Below are 18032 nucleotides of genomic sequence, written 5' to 3' on the forward strand. Positions count from 1 at the left end.
CCTGTCAAACAAACAACAACAATGTGCACTATGGAAAGCCTTGAAATGCAACTTACTTTTTAGGGACATGATTAATGAAGACAGTACCCTCTAGTGTCACAATAATGATGGTGCATCAGAACAAATGGTTAAATCAGAACAAGAGGAAATTAGTGTTAGTGGCACAATGACAGAGATCAACATAATAAAATAGCCAGTAATACTTCGATTGTGAAAGCTCCACATGGGTGCAGGAAGGGCAGTTTCAGATTTGCGTTTAAAATAACCTTTATTGTACAGATAAAAGGAGCTCACTTAACCCTTTAAACAAAAACATGGTTGCTCTGCAATTAGACAAGAAAGATGGCTATATGCTCAAAATTTTGTTCATAATTTCACAGAATTTAGAGCATATAGCCTTCATTCCTGTCTATTTGCAAACAATCATATTTTCTTGCCAGCAACGGTACAGAATAAAAGGAATAGGGTCAAGTTACAGGCTTCAACACATGACTCAGGGTTTTGGCATGATATGTCTCCCAGGAGAGCCTCAGTCTTACCCCTCAACTCTTGTCAGTACACCACAAATTCAGAGCTGTGGCCTGTCGGGCCATATGGAGGAGCCTGTGGGAATACCCCTCTAGACTTTATTGTGGCAGAGCCTCAGCTGTCGTCCCTTCAACCCCAATACTTCAGTTAGGCCTGACTGAGTAGGATGACAATCATTGTGTTTAATTACCTCAGAAGCTGCACTCACATATCTACTTGTTGCGATTTTTATTTATTTATTTAATGACTATTTGAATTTTTTTGTATGCTTGTTTGTCTGGTTTCAAACAACCATTTTGGTTTGATAATTTTACTGTAATTACGTGATACATGTATGGCAAACCTTCAGTTTATTTACTGACGTAAGAAAACAAATACGTCACCAAAAACTAATAATACGTCACTAAATATCTGCATTTCTTGTCTAGTTAAGTTTCATTTAAATTATATGTACAATAATATATAATAGTGTATTTGTGTAGAAAGTCTTCTTTAATACCAAATCTACGTAAAGTAATTGCACGTTTATCTTAATGAAGGCTGTCACCTTGTCATGCGATATTTCTTTCAGCAGATGTCATCAGTGCTCTCTTTTGATGTATGCTTCAGAGATAACAATATTTCACAACCCACATCTTTATTTATTTGTCTTTCTTTTATACGTACATCATACATTAAGTTCCTCTATAAATCACATTAACTTCGATATGTTTTCCAACGCTGCAACGGTGTAACAGGTTCAGAAAACTGTTGTCTACGCCCGGTTTATATGAAGCTGAGCGTGAATCAGCTTCCTCTTTCCACGTCTATAGCTTCATCACGAAAAGGAAATTACAAATCTGACCTCAGTTCAGCTCACGAGTTACATGGCTTGACAGCAGCTCGCGCGGCAAAGTCTAAAATGACATCATTCAAGCCAACGCGGATGGCGCTGTCTCATCACATGCCTGATCATAATTACAACTGTATTTTTAGTTCAGCACATTACTTTAAGTAACCAACGGAAGAATTGTTTAAAAGATTTAAGGAATTATTCTGTGTATTTTCATCTCATTCTTTCTATTGTTGATTCTTCAGTTTTTTTTCCAAGTGAGCGTTACGAGAACTAAAACTCGTACTATGGGATAGTACCTTTTCATGAATATTAATTTAGTCGCGCTACCTTTGTCAAACGTTCTGTCACGTGTCTAAGTATTATTCATGAGCCAACTGACGTTTGCCATTACTGGTCAAACGGCGCGTTACGTAGTTAATATTCATGAACCCGCCCTTCCCCATAGTAGGGTTGGAAGTTAGCCGTGCTGTTCGTGGAGCGGTTCATGTGAGGTCCTCGGCCGCTCTGTCTGCGCCTCCTTTTGTGCCTCTTTACTCAAGATGGCTCCCGTTTTAGAGAAGAAGCTACTGGGCGCAGTCGGTACGGGCGACACTATGGAAAACAGTAACGAGGATGATGAAGGACAAAACCTCTGGTACGCTCGCACCCTCAGATTGCCTTAAAGCGGATTTAATTTGGCAGGGAGAGTGTTTAGTTGACAGTGTGATGTCCTGCTTTGTCACCAGCCGGGTGCTGTCCAGTTCAGTTAAGACGCCGGTCCCGGATGAGTCCAAAACATTTCACACAGACTTGTAAACTAACACTTTATGAGCGATTTACAAGCTGCTTTTCAGGATAGAGACCGTGTTTAAAGAGATGTCATATGTCACCGTTAATGTTATTTTCTTGCTATTCAAACTGGAACTGTTTGTTTGTGATGTGGACACATCTGAAAGATCTTTTGTGAAAGTTAACGTTAATTACTATAAAGACAGTTGTGTTGTATTTGTATGAGATATGTCATAATGTGGAGAGTTTCATTTCTGATGCGGTTTAACGGTTTCTGGACAGGACGCCCTTCTTGTATGACTTGTACCATAACGTCAGATGTCTCTCTCTTCCTAGATGTTAAAGTGACAGCACTTCGAAGCAGATATCAGTCTAAAGCTTATCAAAACTAATTGTGTAACTGATGACTAGCTTATCTTAGCGTTTATCTGCTGCTGTCATGAATGTGAAGTGTTATGTGGTCATTTGTTGTTCTGTCATTTTTCCAGGTCGTCAATTCTCAGCGAAGTTTCCACACGCTCGAGCTCCAAATTGCCATCTGGGAAAAATATTTTAGTTTTTGGTACGTGTATTTTGCAGATGTTAAGTTCACAATCCTTACAGTGCATGAGTAACCTTTTGTTTTAGATTCTTGTTTTTGTTTGTAAAATGTTGTAAAATATGAGTGATGTGATTTCTTTTAGGGGAGGATGGTTCAGGAAAGACAACACTCATGTCAAAAATGCAAGGGGCAGAGCACAACAAGAAAGGAAGAGGTCTGGAATATTTGTACCTGAACGTCCAGGATGAAGACATAGATGGTAGGTGCAAAGTGATGTTGATGGTTTAAAGGACGCAGAGAGTAATACAGAAAAAAGTTTTTGATTCAGTACCTGTTTGTGGTAGTTTGTAGGAAATGCACTTTATTGTAAGCATTTTTATTTAAAACACATACTTCTTCCAGATTTGGCTCGCTGTAATGTGTGGATCCTTGATGGAGACTTGTACCACAAAAACTTACTGAAGTTTGCAGTGACTGCTGACTCGCTGAAGGACAGTCTGGCTGTGTTTGTGGTGGACATGTCGCGGTCTTGGACCATCATGGAGTCACTGCAGAAGTGGGCGAGTGTGCTGCGTGAACATGTGGACAAACTGAAGATCCCACCTGAGGAAAGGAGAGAGATGGAGCAGAAGAGTGAGTGTTATGTTATTTTGCTTTTGGGATGAAAGGGATGTGCCAATACTAACATCTGATGAGAATTGTCTGTTTCTTCTCTTGTGATGTTATATTACTGGTTTGTACTCAATATTAAACACTCTGAGGCATTCATAAGTGCTCTGTGTTCATTGTCAATGAAGCAGTAGAGTGTAGATGTCTGCTAAAGCTGCACTACAATTTGTGTTTTTATTGCGGGAACAATTTACTTGTGCGTGGAGAGGAGGTGTGGATTTTTTGGCAAGTCGTTTAAAGAAGTGTAGTGGACAATTGGTGATGTTTTGCTCTAAATGTAAATCACATTAAGTAAAAAAAACTAAGATTATAATAGTTTTTTAAATTTAGTTGTGTTGTTTTAGAGTCCTAATCTCTTTTTTGCATTAAGTTACAGCCTGAGAGACCAGCGCTGCCTGTAGTTTATGTTGGTTTAATAGCACACTCTGGTTATGAAGCACTCTTTGTCCTTTGAATTTGCATGACCTTTCAGTCAGATCCATGCTGTTAGAATCAAAGCGAATACATACTGCCACACTACTGTTAAAGCGGCCATTCCCCGCAAAAGTGTTAAGCTCAAAGTTAAATGCCAAAGTGAGATATTGTCTTGTGAATAACAGAATTCACTTTTCAATGACTACAGTGAACGGCTGGAATTGACTACAGCGTTTTACTTCCGGGGTACATGATGTCAGTATTCCGAGTGCTTTTAATAACCTCCGCCCAAAGGAATACGCCAAAAAAGGGGATGGAGTAGTGTTCGTTTATCAGAGATTGTAAACATTTGTCTGAGGTACTCGTGAACTACTTTCACTTTCATCACAGTCCTACAGCTGGTAATAAAAATTCAGCTACACAATTGTAGCACAAGTAAAACAGTTGTTGCAAAGGTATAAAACGTCTGTTATATTAGAAAAAAATATATACACAAAAAATATTAATGTGTAGTTATGATGTTACAGTTGGGCAAATTAAGGCCATATAATTAAGTTTTTCCCATGTTCCTGTTTTCTATAGAATTTTTTCTGAGTTCTGTGTTTTCCATTCTTTTACTAAACAATAATTGTATATTTGTCCACATGCTGAAGTATTCTATTATAATATTATATACGGTGGTAAGCTGCGTTTCCCCCTTTTGCAGATACAATAGTGTTTTTGAACCTTACTATAGTAAATATTAGTTTAGTAAATAAGAGTAAGTATACTCTTTTGTTTATGTACTTTATCAGTTTACTACTAGAATACTACAATTTACCAGAGTAATCGTTATAATACAATAAAACGTATTTAATCTGGATGTTCAAGTTTACCAGACTTTTATTTTGACGAGTCGTCGCAAAGAGAGAGTGGTTTTCCATTGTTTATTTCAAACAGGGAAATGCTCATGAAATATACTCTCGGATCAGCTCTGGAGATGGAGTTGATGTGTTCATGTCCTCATACAGAGACGCAGACAAAAGGTTGAGCGTAACACGTCTGTAGGAATATGTCAAACTGTACAGCTCCTTCACATTCAAGCTAAACAAGCAGATGACATATTCTAAAAGCCAGACGCAAAAAAACACTAAAATAGCGAGGCTCCATTGATTTACAACACACACAGACAAGCATCGCGACAAACATACCTAAATCACGTGCATAACTGTATCTCACGCGTGCTACACTGGCAAATTTATTCTTCGCACAGACAGATTTTTTTCGTAGCATGTGCACTGTACAGCCCTGCTTCCAAATATCTTTCTCTGTGTTCTTCAGAACAAATAAATGTATTAAGATTAGGAACAACTCGAAGGTGAGTAAATGAAGACAGAATTTTCGTGTTTGGATGAAGTATCCTTTTAAAATGTTTTTGTACCAGGCCAGCATCTGTAATAGGCTAATCTGAGAGGCTAAATGCTGCTAAAACATGATGTGAGAGGTTATTTCTGAGTATCACCATTTGTGTTATCTAAACAGGGCTATGAGTGCAGAAGGGGAAGTGGCTTAGAAATTGTATTTTAGCTTTCATCTGAAATATCAAGTGCAGTGGTTTAAAACACTGCTGTTGTACTCTTGAGTCATTATGGATCTTGTGGGCGTTACTCCTGTTTAAATCGTATCACCATTATCTAATCTTGTAATATTCTTCAGCAGATAGCTGTTTGGTTAATCTTTTAATATTTTGTGGCAGATTAACAAAAAACGTTGTATATCGAATTCATAAACCATATTTATTTAGGAAAATACAGCATATTAAAAAAAATATATATTTAGACTAAAATTGAAGCCATCGAAGGCATAATTTTGTTCTTTTCGAATTTCTTCGACCTGTCCATCTTGTTCCTCATTTGTATATTACTGCTATCAGGTTGTTTGTATAAAATGTAGGGCTACATTGTAAAATGCAAGTATCCAAAAATCTTCTAATGCAAGACAGTTGCAAGTACCTATAGTTTGTTGATGGGTATATTGAATCAGGGCCCAATGTGATGTCAGACTAAGACTTTACGAGCCTCCCTTCAGCTTCGTAAAACAGACCCACCCAGAAACAGAGCCGGTGCTTCCTTAAGCTAAAATCAACTTAAGAGGAACACGAGTCGATGATGTCATCATTGTAGTGGGAAGGTGCACTCAAGCTTTCTTGGTGTTGCATCATGGTCCACTCTATCGGACATTCTTGACATTCAACTCTTTGCTGTGAGCAGGATGATCAGAATGCTGGTGTAAAAAACAGAAGCAGTTTAACAGAGCAGCTTTTCTTAAACCACTGTGCTACAACATAGTATCTCACAGCTCTTAGTCAGCTAACAGCTCAGTAAAGAAAAAAAGTCTATGTTTTAAAATTTTGGATTGCAATTTTTAAACACTTTCTTTTCCTAGTTGTTCAATGTATACATAAAGTTGGTATTGCGCATGCTTGGTGTAGAAAAATCAACATTATTCAATATTGTTGGTCTTAATGAAGTTGTAATCATTGATATTCTTGGCTTTCAGATTCCTTTAAATGTTTAATACTGTACAATAGTCCTATGACTGTCCACACCCTTGTTTGCTGAAGCTGGTCAAAGTTGACAATAGAAGCTGATTGTACACTCAACTGGTGCTTCTTTTAGACAGGTTGAGATTATTGTTTTAGAAATGGGTCATTCTCACTACTGTTTTTTTTCAATTGCTAACAAGTGTTTACCAATACTTAAAGTACTTTTCCTAAACTAACACAGTAGCATACCTACATTCACACTATTAGCCAAATAGAACATTTTCTTTCCAAAACCAGATTTTGTTAAATATATACAACCTGTACTTTTCAAAATGCTGGATGCCTTTTTGAACAAAAGCTAACTCTATCAAAATACAGCAAACCTGATTCAAAATTTAATAATACGGTCAAAACAGTAGCAATAGTTTTATATCCAACAGTCAGGAACAAAAAGTCAACCATAGCGCATAGACTGTCAAAATGCTAACAAACAATGGCATTACAAAAACTGCATTACTTGTCATGTTTCAGTTCGACCTGTTTAGAACATACAATATGAAAGTCATTTTTTAAAAATAATTCAGCCAGCTGTAAACACACATTTCTTTCAATGTGCTGTACTTTTTTTTCTGTATAACAATTACTCTGTGAGGATGTGTTTTAGATAGGGGAGAGCTGGGAACAATGTAACGCTTTTTGGTTTTAGCTCAATCATTAAAAAAATATTTGATTCATTATATTCTTCTTAGGGCAGTCAATAGGTTCCCTTTCGTGTGATTAACAGCGATTAATCGCACACATATAGTGAAAAGATTTTTTTTATTAACTAATTAATCACACACAGTTTTTATGTTTTAAAATATTCTTTTACATTCTAATAATTTCACATTTTATCTCCAAATTAATGTAGAAACAACACATTTCTTTGACATCATCATTTTATGAATGAAAGCCAACATTCTAATATTGTTGGCTTTGCAATTGTTGTCTTTGTTAAATGTCTATATTTTTTCTACTAATCAAACCCATGATCGTAAGTGTGCTCTTCCTATCTTACAGGTAGGAAATATACAGTATTTTACTGTTGAATACATGAAATACAGAAGAATCCTCTATAAAGCTACGATATCAATTTCTCCATTTTTTTATATTTGATTATCATTACTGACAGGAGTCACAGCAGCACGTTTAAGAACGCGGCCCCTTTTAGAGCTGCCGCTCTAAGCAGGTTTCTTGCACTTCCTATTTTTACTACTCTCTTTGGTTTCATTTAAGACTTTTTTTAACTGGTTGTAGACTGTGCTTTCAAAAAACTAGACAAAATGTGCTTTCTGGCATAATCTTGTGTGTTTTTGTTCACTCAAGCACGAAAGAGAAGTTAATACTTGTGCGCTGTCTGACAGATTCTTATTCTGGAGCCTTTACCTCATGTGTACACCAGACGGGAACGCTGTTGTTTGCATTAAGCCGTGTTCCACAGCCAGAAGCTGTCAATCTATACTGGAGGTGTCAATACAACCATTTCAAATCCCGCCTAAATAGTTTAAAGGTCTTTAGATAAATAATAGCGTGATTATATAATTTAACACTAGACAATGATGACAGTAAAAATGGATGTTGAGGTAATGCCGTGAAATATTTTGAATGGGTTAGTCTGAAGAAATTGATGTGTTATCGCATTAACGTTGACAGCTCTAATTTTTACACAAACAACATACATATCTCTGCTACCAAGTAACACTTCAAGTTTGTTTCTAGAACCTACTGTTACATACAATAACAGCAAAAATAACAGAAGTGCAAATGTTACCACAAAATTACAGAAAAATGGGTACCAATATTACTTGTCCGAAGATAAAAAATGATGTATCATTTGAAATGTCAATAGTATTGTTCGGATCCTTATTGTTCAAGTTTGCTTGGAAGCGTTTTACCTAGTGTCCGCTGCGGCTAGCTTAATTTGTTAATACTACATGATTGCTACAGAACAAAGGCAAGCAAGAAGCGTTTATTATTAGTGTAAGGCTCAGGGCTGTATGTTAACTTTTTTTGCACATAGCACTGGTGCTTCAGAGATTTAAAGTTTTATAACACAGGCCAAACAGTTTATGATTAATAAAACAATAATCATAAAAAAATTGCAAGTGCAAACAGTAAAATGCTCATAAAATAAGTACTCTGGAGATGAAGTTTATAAGATGTGTTTATATCCTCATACAGTGCAGACACAGATATATATATCAGTTTAATATTACTACATACACCCCTCTTGGTTTGAATCGGTAAGACAGCGGTATATTGAAATGCACAAGGTTGGGATCTCTGGCTCCTGTGGAAACCTGGTTAAGCTCCAGAAGGCAGGGTGTGTATAATTGCATGTGATTCAACCAGTATACCAGGTAATATGTGGTCAGATTATGTGTTCAATATGCTCCAAAGTCACTTTAAGGTATCTACTGTATGTTATTCAAGTAGTCTTGGAGCTGTGTTCCTTTAATGGTACGTCAAAGGAAGTTGTTGAGCTCGCTTGGCTTTCTGGGCCATCTGGAGCTGCATTCTTAAGGTTCCTGAGGAAGTCCCCCCCATACCATCTCCTGTTCTCTACCAGCGATTAACATCACTACAGCCACACTTTCACACATCACCACCATGCTTTAATGTCAAACACTCAGATCTTGTTTTGGTTGCTGTGCTAATTCTGTAGAAATCAGATACTGTATTTATGTAGTTTCTGTAGACTTTTGAGTGAGCATTAATGTTTTTAAAAAAGGGCTATTTCTGTACATTTCTGAGGCTGGTGATATTCTTATATGTCCCTCTTTAACTTCTGCAGTGGTAAAGGCCTTCCAGGAGTACGTAGAACCAGAAGAAGCCACGCCAAGTTCACCCCAGAGACGAGCCCCTGCCGCTGCGGGAGAGGACGACAGCGTGTTGCTGCCCTTAGGAGACAACGTCCTCACACACAACCTGGGCATTCCAGTGCTTATAGCTTGTACAAAGGTATTAAAGTAAGAAATTGACATTCAAGCTGAATTTTTAACATAAGAAGTCGAGGCTTTCAATGCTAGTCACATTGTTTGAGTTACATTTAACGTCAGGTGAATATGAGTGTTAGTGTGGATGTTTATTTCTGCTCTAATTTCCAAAACGATTAGTTGTTTAGCTCAGTGGTATGGGCACTGGGTGTGTATGTACTTTTTTAATTTGTTGTGTTGTCTTTGAGCAGATGAAAAGCTCTCTTTATGTAGTGTCAGTAGCCTGCAGGTCCCGAGCTCCAGACTCACCATGTCCCCCTCACATGCTCTCTGTGATCAGGACACACTCAATGATCTTTTCAATTGTTAGCATCACTCCAGCCCTGAAAACATTTGAAATCAGCTATATTAGGCCTGAGAACTCAATGTTCAGTTGTTTTTGATCACTTGGCCTCTTATCATTACAAACAAAAACACAGATAGCATATGGCTCTGGCACTACAATACTAGCTTGATGGAACATAATTCCGCTTTATTTTAATACCTCTGTATGTATACATCATTAGCTGAGTGTATTACGCAGTAGTGTGCTTTAATAAAGTGAGAGGCTGTATCCTCCCCACCAATATCTGTAGTTTGTGTAAAGGATGGGATGTGATGCATTCACTATTAGCAAATATGTGTTAGTTGTGTTGAACACAAAGAAAGATATTTGGAAGAATGTTAGCAACCAACTTTTCTGGGAGATCATTGACTACCATAATAGAAGAAAAAAAAGTTCAATATTTTGAGGGATTTAGGAAGACAATCTGTTCTGGGGCACCTCTGACCATTTCAATTTTTCCCACTATGGTAGTCAATGGTGCCACCAAACTGTCCGTTGCTAACATTCTTTCAAATATCTTTATTTGTTTATAACAGAATAAAGGAATGTATACAGATTTGGAACAATTAGGGAATGAGTAATTCATGACAGAATTTCCTGTTTTTACTGACCTATCCCTGTGAGAGCAGTGAGAGCGTATCTGCTGTGGTTTTGTAGAATACGTGTGTGTTGAAGGTCAGCGGTGCAACAATGAGTTTGCATTTGAGCAAAACTGATCTGTTAAAGATATTTATATGTCATGATGCAGCCTCCTTGAATTTTTGCACTCTAGCTAGCCCCTCCTCTTCCTTCCAAAACCATTATAGCGGGCAGCCAGCCAGAACCTGAGTCATTCTTAAATATGGCTGCTGACCGGTCATTTGTGTTTGTCTGTGAATTTCTGTTTCAGTCTTGCAAAATTTGACCCCTAACACTTTTAGACTGTTTAATGAAAGTGTATGGGAAAACTTAAAATTGTTCCACAAAACTTTAAGAACTTTGTGAGAAGCAAACCAAAATCATTGAAGACTTTGAAAGAACACCTGGGATTGATATTTTCCAATAATTTCTGAACCTCTTAAATCAGAAAATCAGTTCAACAACTGAAAGGAGGAAAAAGCACTTTTCCCGTTCTTTGAAAGTCTTTCTGTTTTCCAGTGTGATGCTGTCAGTGTATTGGAGAAGGAGCATGACTACAGAGAGGAGCATTTTGACTTCATTCAGTCACATATTCGAAGGTTCTGCCTACAATGTATCCTACTCACTCAGGTTCAACAAACATCAGTATTGTTTTGTAATGACGCTCTCCTTGATGCGGAACACATCCTTAATCAAATCCCACAGATGGAGCCGGCTTGATTTACACGTCTGTCAAAGAAGAAAAGAACCTGGACCTCCTCTACAAATACATGGTGCACAAAATATATGACTTCCATTTCGCCATGGCTGCCTTAGTGGTGGAGAAGGACGCTGTGTTCATGTGAGATCTCCTGCAAATGAAATTTGATATTATTCCCTTTGGTTGAATGTAAGCATATTTTTTGTTTCCTCTATCGAAACCACTGTCAATTCTATGCAGTCCGTCCGGATGGGATAATGAGAAAAAAATTGCCATCCTACACGAAAACTTTACAACGGTTCGACCTGAAGATCCGTTCGAGGACTTCATAACGAAACCTCCAGTACGAAAGGTACGTAGAGTTTAGAATGAAAATTTCTTTCTCGTGATCACATTAAACTTGTTCAACAGTTTTAATCTTATTTTTTGTTTTTGAAGTTGGTGCATGACAAAGAAATCATTGCTGAGGATGAGCAGGTGTTTCTCATGAAGCAGCAGGTTTGTTTATACAGGGATAACACTCTTTTGCCTTAAGCTCTCTGACCAATCAGAAGCAAGTCATATTTCTGTTCTAATGCCTACTTCTGCCTTACAGTCATTGTTAGCCAAGCAGCCAGCCACACCGACAAGAGGAACTGTAAGTGCGACCTAACGAATCACACACCTCACACAAAATGGTTGCAACTAGTATGTTCTACAATTTCAAGCACATTTGTGGTCTCTGAAAATCCTCCAATTCATTGTAAATAAATGTATTCATTTAAAGCTTTTTAATTGCTTTTGTGCTTTCCTTTTTTTGTGGTTGCGAACAGGAATCTCCAGGCCGAACTGCATCGGCTTCACCTCGGCCAGCAGGCCGGACGGGCCCCACCAATGTGGCCAGCGTCTCACCCATGACTACGGTGAAGAAACCAGACCCCAACATGAAAGGTAAGAACTCTCACCTCGCAAGATTACACGCATCACTTGATGCAGCTTTGTGATGACATTGCTCCCTATTCATCCGAGTGAAATGAATTGCATGATTGTGCTGTGTGCAGGCACGCAAAATCAATGTTCTTGTGAGTCTAAATATGAGCATTTCATTTTTTTGTCCCTGTTTCACACACATCTCATTTTGCTGGTGATTTCTTTTCTGTCTTTTTTCTAAGATCTTTTAAACACTGCCCTCCGGAGGGAACTGTTGGAATAATTTCCCTAACGACAGATTTCTGAATTGTTTTAGATGATGTTGGATACTCACACCAGCAGGAATAAATTCAGTGGCTTTGATTAAATCAAAATTAATAAAACCTCGAACCTGTCCATCCTGCACATTTACTTGCATCACAAGTAATATTAATTTTGTTAAATATTAAGTCATTTCTAGCTTGGATGTATTTTAGTTACTTTAATGATTTAAATTGCCCGTTTTTTTCCCTGTTTTCGAAGCTTTGATTGTGTTTTTTGGGTGTTTAACAATGGGTGTTCATGTTTCTAGTTTAAAAAAAGCTTTATATTTAACATGTTTCAAGTCTATCATCCACCGCTTGAGCCACTGCCCATTTGCCTTCAAAGCCTGGCGTCCTTTGACAGGCAAAATAGAACAGTAGGTGAAGTGTAGCAAAACTTTCTCTTATCACACCACTAAAGGTCCGGACAAATGTCACTCCGCATTGTCTATTTAACGCTCGCTCCTCATAGTCTGTGTCCGACAGATCGTTTTATCGACAGGTAGATGCAGTTCAGTCTTCTAGCTGTTTTTGCTGTTACACTTTCTTTGCTTTTACAAAAAACGTGTTATGAAAAGTTTTGTGTTCTGCATACAACTCTGAACTAAAACAGGAAATATAGAGTATATTTCTAATATTTCCTGTTCTGTGACCATAAAGCGATTCCTGTAAATAATATGCAAACACTGTTACATTCATTCATGTAAATAAAAACTTTCTGCTAACTAATCAACAAAGTTAAAACAACCGAACTACGGGACGCACAAAGGGACAAACTGCTTGTGCTTTTTCAGACCGTGTTTATATTCACGTTATTTCATGTCTGACATTGATATCTCTGGCAATATTTAACTGCCCCGAACTAAGATGATACCTTGCAGATATACTATTCATGGATTCATGGCCCTTTGAGCTGCATTTAACAGTCTCTTAGAATCATTCAAGAATTTGACATGAAAATGATGTTATGTTAGTTATTTACAATTACGCATTTGACAGACGGTATAAAGTAATTAAAACGATGTATAATAGAGGGGTGCTCTATTTGCACTGCACAACCTCAGTTAACTAGACCTTAGAAAAATATGGCTCATTATTTTGAAACTATGTAAGCCATAATAAGACGTTTCATCTCATTATTATGAATATATTTTTAAAGTGCATTACAAACTCATAGATCTATGATATGATTTACTGATGTTGAATTACTGACTTTGAGTTTGTTAGCATTAGATTACATGTCTGCATTTGTTAATCTTCATTTTCAGTATTTACTTATATTTTTTAAAACATTGAACATGCACGAGCTAACATGAACAATTGTATTTGGCAAATACATTTTTTTGATCCGAAATCTTTGATAACCAAACACTACTCCAGCCCTCTTCCTCTTCTCTGAGGAAGGTCTCGCCCTTTTTTTGGTGTATTCGTGTGGGCGGAGGTTGAAATGCGAATTCTGTTTAAGACAACATCTGTCTTGGTACTGAACTTTGAGCTTTATCATTTTGCAGGTATTATTTATCCTAACAGCAACATTACACACTAACTAAAGGTTGAGAAATGGGATTGCGGGGAATGTGCTCTTTAATATTATGACCAAAGCTTAAAATAATAATTTTGATCATATTTATGATAGATGCATATAAGCTGTTGAATGACAGAGTCAGAAAGCCTTGTGCTTACTCTTACTCTTGTTTGCCTAAATATGACCTGACCTGAGGTCATTCTGTTATGTTTGTGATTGTTTGTAGGAGCTGCGGCAAATGAGGGAGTCCTGGCCAACTTCTTCAACAGTCTGCTGAGTAAAAAGACGGGCGTACCGAACAGTCCTGGGTCACCGGGGGCAGGAGCAGGGGTACAGGGCTCTGCCAAGAAAACAGGTAAATTCTACCGTTTCCAGCCACAGGAATGGGTGAATCTTACGTAACCTATAAGAAATGTCTGGTACATAATTCACCAAAAATCTAAAGATAAAATAATATGGTTTTGTTTTGCAATTAAAAAGATGAAAATTATAAAGAATGTACAGATTAAAATAATGAATTAAATAATGTAATTACAATGAGAATTAATAATATGGAAAATGAACTTAAAATATTGTAATCGCATAATGAAAATGTGTTACATGAAAAAAATATGCAGTGACCTTTCCATTTTTCGAGATTTACCAAACCAGTACAAAAATGTTCTACTGTTATGTCTGGAGAGTGCTGTTTTTTAAAGTTTTACTTGTAGAGCAAGAGAAAGTAGCCATGAAGAATGGGCTAAAAAGCCTGTCCGACTGACTGCACCATGAATAGTGATGTTCCATACCTGCTTGTTTAACCAACCCAAGATGATGTGAAGTCCATGTCATACCGTTCCCAGTTTATATTCTCATATATTTCGTGGCATTTTTTTCAATTAAACATAACACTTTAACATATTGTTATGCTTTTTACCTGCTGTTATGCCCCAAGCATCTACATGACACTGCATGGATAAACATTAAACAATAGTAGGATTCACGTATATACTGTATTTGTTCGTTGGAGAACATTAGCATGGTATTGTTGCATCCCAGAGAAACTACTGCATGCTTTTTAAACGTCTTTCCTCAATAAGACACACTCCATAAGCGTACTAGCATGCTGCACTGAACCACATCCACCAAACTGGTTCACACTTAACCGTCCTGTGTTTTATTTATACATGACACTACAGGAAATTACTCTTGTTTTTCTCTCTTTTTTTTCAAGGGCAGAAGCCGGGTTTGACTGACGTACAGGCTGAACTGGACCGAATGACTCGTAAACCCGACTCTATGGTAACAGCCAACACCCCAGCAACAGAGAACGAGGCATGAGCACGCCTACATTATGCACTCTGGATATCAACCATATACCGACATAAAGGAGCAAAAAAGCTATTCATGACCAAAATTCTCCCCCCAGCTTGTGTGTCAATCAGAAAACAGACCATGATTTACTGAAAGTGTTGGGATTCTGTATCGATGATTAGGCCCCGATGTTATGGGGGAAAGAAAGGTAGATATTTGAAAAGACGCAACTGCTTTTTGTCTTTGTTTGTTTGTTTTCCCAGACCTGTTTGTTTGTTTTTGCGGTGAATGTTTTTGGTGAGGCATGGCAGGTCAGTGAATGGGTGCACTCTCTTAAGAAGGCAGTCAGACCTCTGCATTGTGGGGCCTGGCTTAGCTTGGGGAATTTTAACTCTATCCATTCCCCTCCTCCCAACAAGCACAGAAGCGATCTGCCATGTTGAATAACAGCAGTGGCTTAGCATGTTGCATTCAGCTACAACAACTGCATAAAAGTCTACAAATATTGAAAACACTTGCAAAATAGTATATACTTGCAAAAAGTATACAGTGTGTAAAACTGTTACATTTATGCTGATGTATTTATAAAAACGGAAAGCAAATCAAGCTTTTAATTTCTCTGTGTTTTACCAGTGAGATGTTAAGCTTCTCTTAACATGGGTAACATCACTGATGTCATGACACTAATGACAATACCCATACGCCTTCAGCATATACGAATGGCAGACCTCGCAACACCGCCTTGTCAAATTATGTAAATATGTGCTAAATATTTGCTATACAGCTTTGATTTGAGTTTTTTTGTATAAAATTGAATTATCTTAAAAATTTATGTAACTATTTCAGATGAAACAAGCATTGGGTAGCAGGCTGATCATTTTCTTTTGGCTTTGGTTGTATTTGGAGGAGAGGGGCGGGGCAGCATCTTTCCTAATGTAACTCCCAAGTGCCTGGCACAGTATACTGTTTGTGTCATAGTGGAGGTGCTTGTCTCCAAAAGGGGAATTGCACTGTAGCATCAATGGTCATCAGTTCTTTTTACGTCCTTTTGTCTATTGCTTCGTGTAATTTATTTGTTTTCTTTGGAAACATGTGGAAATTCCTATATAGTTTTGTTTTGCTGACATAGGGAGCTTGCTTTTCTTTTTTCGAATGTCAAAATATCCATATAGGACATGATATGGATGTTTGGGGGGGGGCATTTTGTCCAACCCCCAAATCGAAATTGTGATTTAAACCACTAGCACTATTCTCATTTGGCCAAGTGACGGACTGTTTGTCATTTTCATTAAGTTACAAACAGGATTGTAGTGTGCATCTATCAGTTTTGTTTTTTTATAGGCCCCTATAAAGATTTATGTAACACATTCCCTGTTCTGCAGTGTCGAAGTCCCTGTAGGCAAATTCAGCCAAATGTTTTTTTTGTGTGCACTTCCTTAGTGCCCACTGGAAGTGATGACTTTGCCTTCAGTCTAGCGTTTACTGTTGTCACTCCACATGCTCTGTTCTCTTTACTCAGGGTAGATCTGAGTCCATACAACAGCCTTGTATCTTCACAGTGAGTTTATAAGTAATCTTGACCTTTCTCAACATGTTCTTCCACTACTGCTTCTGTAACATTGAATCGTTTGCGTTTTTGACTGAACATGACACAAATTTAGATGGTTTGTGAGCTTTGGAACTTGACAGGTTATCCGGAGCTATGATGTAATGGTTTTGGTGTGGAAAAACTGTAAATGGAGCAGCTACAGTGGCTTTTAAATTCATTACGTTTTCAGATGAAAAAGGAAAACGCTGAAAATTTGGAATCTGGAACTAAAGATGTAGAATCCACATGTTACGTCTATGTCGAGAAGCTGGCCTTATTTCCTCCCAGGTGGCCTCTCTTTTGGCACAGTCTGGAGAAGCCATCATTCCAGAATGGATCCTTCTGCTTACCGTGGTGTCGTGTTCTGTGTCAGAATATTCCACAAGAGTTTTAAGTCCTTTTTTTAAGCTCTTCAAGGGAATAGATCACAAGATGTGTAGAATGTACTGTGGTTTTGCATGAACTTGTAAGAAAAGAAAAATCTCATACCAAACGAGAGATAAGGAACTCAAATGAAATTGCATTTTTTTTGCTACATAACAATGTTAACGTTCCCATTTATGATGGGCAGGGCTAAAGCATTTGCTGATATTCAAGCACAACATTATGTCAGGACTATACCTCTCAAGAACTTCTTTGGCCGTCATTTTTCAAACCTTTGATCAAAACCACTTAATATAATCTTAAATGCACTTATTTCATTGCATTCTCTGAGTTTGCTATGTGACTGAAATCTCACTGTCTGAATCTCACTGACACATTCCTGTAAACGTAGCTCCCTTTCCCCCAAGAGACTTGGCATAAAAACCATATTAAACATTTGTTGTTCAGTCAAACGCAAATGTTTTTCAATATTTTTGTTTTATTTAACACAAATTTGACAGTGACTGATTTGAATGAAAGCTTGATAACTAAGAAATTTGAAAAACTAACAAGCTGCTCCTGAGATGCCTGGAGTACTTGAAAAATGCTTCCTTACACAGAACACTGTTTTCCCAAAGAAGATTACACAACACGTGTTGAAGTTTAGGGGTGCTCACCGAAAGAAACTTTTCTTTGGCTTCGGCTTCCATAATTTTCCCCTCAATTGGTGATGAACGCAGTTATATGATGAACAACGCATTTTGTAATTCATTCAGTGTAGGGTGGGAATTGTTCACTATAATCTTTCCAATATGCACTTACCCCTGTAAGAAAGAAAATGTTGAGCAAATGCTTTAGCTTTCAAAATTTTCTATACAGGAATTAAAGACCTTTCTATTCACAAAGGACTGTTTTGTGTTGTACATTGAAGTGAGTCTGATTGTATTGCTTTAACCTGATGCAGAATGCAGCCATGTGGAATCTTGCTTTTCATGCAAACAAAGATAAGGAAACGTCTTTTTTTCAGTCCTGGCTTAAATAAAATACAAACACAAACAGCAACCAGTGTTTTTGTGTCTGACGTTTCAGTTCATT

At 37.5% G+C, this 18032-nt stretch overlaps 1 protein-coding gene across 2 annotated transcripts; it reads left to right on the forward strand.

Annotated features, from left to right (window-relative positions):
- Positions 1-1817: 1817 nt before the first annotated feature.
- On the forward strand, positions 1818-17998 carry dync1li2 (dynein, cytoplasmic 1, light intermediate chain 2). Of its 2 annotated transcripts, none has more exons than XM_056751348.1 (13): positions 1818-1997; positions 2620-2693; positions 2815-2931; positions 3075-3305; positions 9113-9279; positions 10777-10870; positions 10963-11098; positions 11198-11309; positions 11396-11455; positions 11553-11594; positions 11770-11887; positions 13920-14048; positions 14912-17998. In XM_056751348.1, exons 1-13 carry the CDS (start codon positions 1903-1905, stop codon positions 14926-14928), a joined length of 1392 nt encoding a protein of 463 aa, XP_056607326.1. In that variant the 5' UTR covers positions 1818-1902; the 3' UTR covers positions 14929-17998. The 2 variants fall into 2 exon arrangements, with proteins under 2 accessions (XP_056607326.1, XP_056607316.1); XM_056751338.1 differs by having other exon boundaries at positions 1820-1997; positions 14907-17998.
- Positions 17999-18032: the final 34 nt, after the last annotated feature.

The sequence above is a fragment of the Triplophysa dalaica genome, chromosome 1 (genome assembly GCF_015846415.1).
Source record: "Triplophysa dalaica isolate WHDGS20190420 chromosome 1, ASM1584641v1, whole genome shotgun sequence".
Lineage (NCBI taxonomy): Eukaryota > Metazoa > Chordata > Actinopteri > Cypriniformes > Nemacheilidae > Triplophysa > Triplophysa dalaica.

Bases quoted from the DNA above. Each gene is read 5' to 3' on its own strand.
- dync1li2 (XM_056751338.1), top strand. From the start codon at position 1,903: ATGGCTCCCGTTTTAGAGAAGAAGCTACTGGGCGCAGTCGGTACGGGC. The intron at 11,456-11,552 runs GTTTGTTTATAC...TCTGCCTTACAG, and splicing joins TGTTTCTCATGAAGCAGCAG to TCATTGTTAGCCAAGCAGCC. The intron at 14,049-14,906 runs GTAAATTCTACC...TTTTTTTTCAAG, and splicing joins GGGCTCTGCCAAGAAAACAG to GGCAGAAGCCGGGTTTGACT.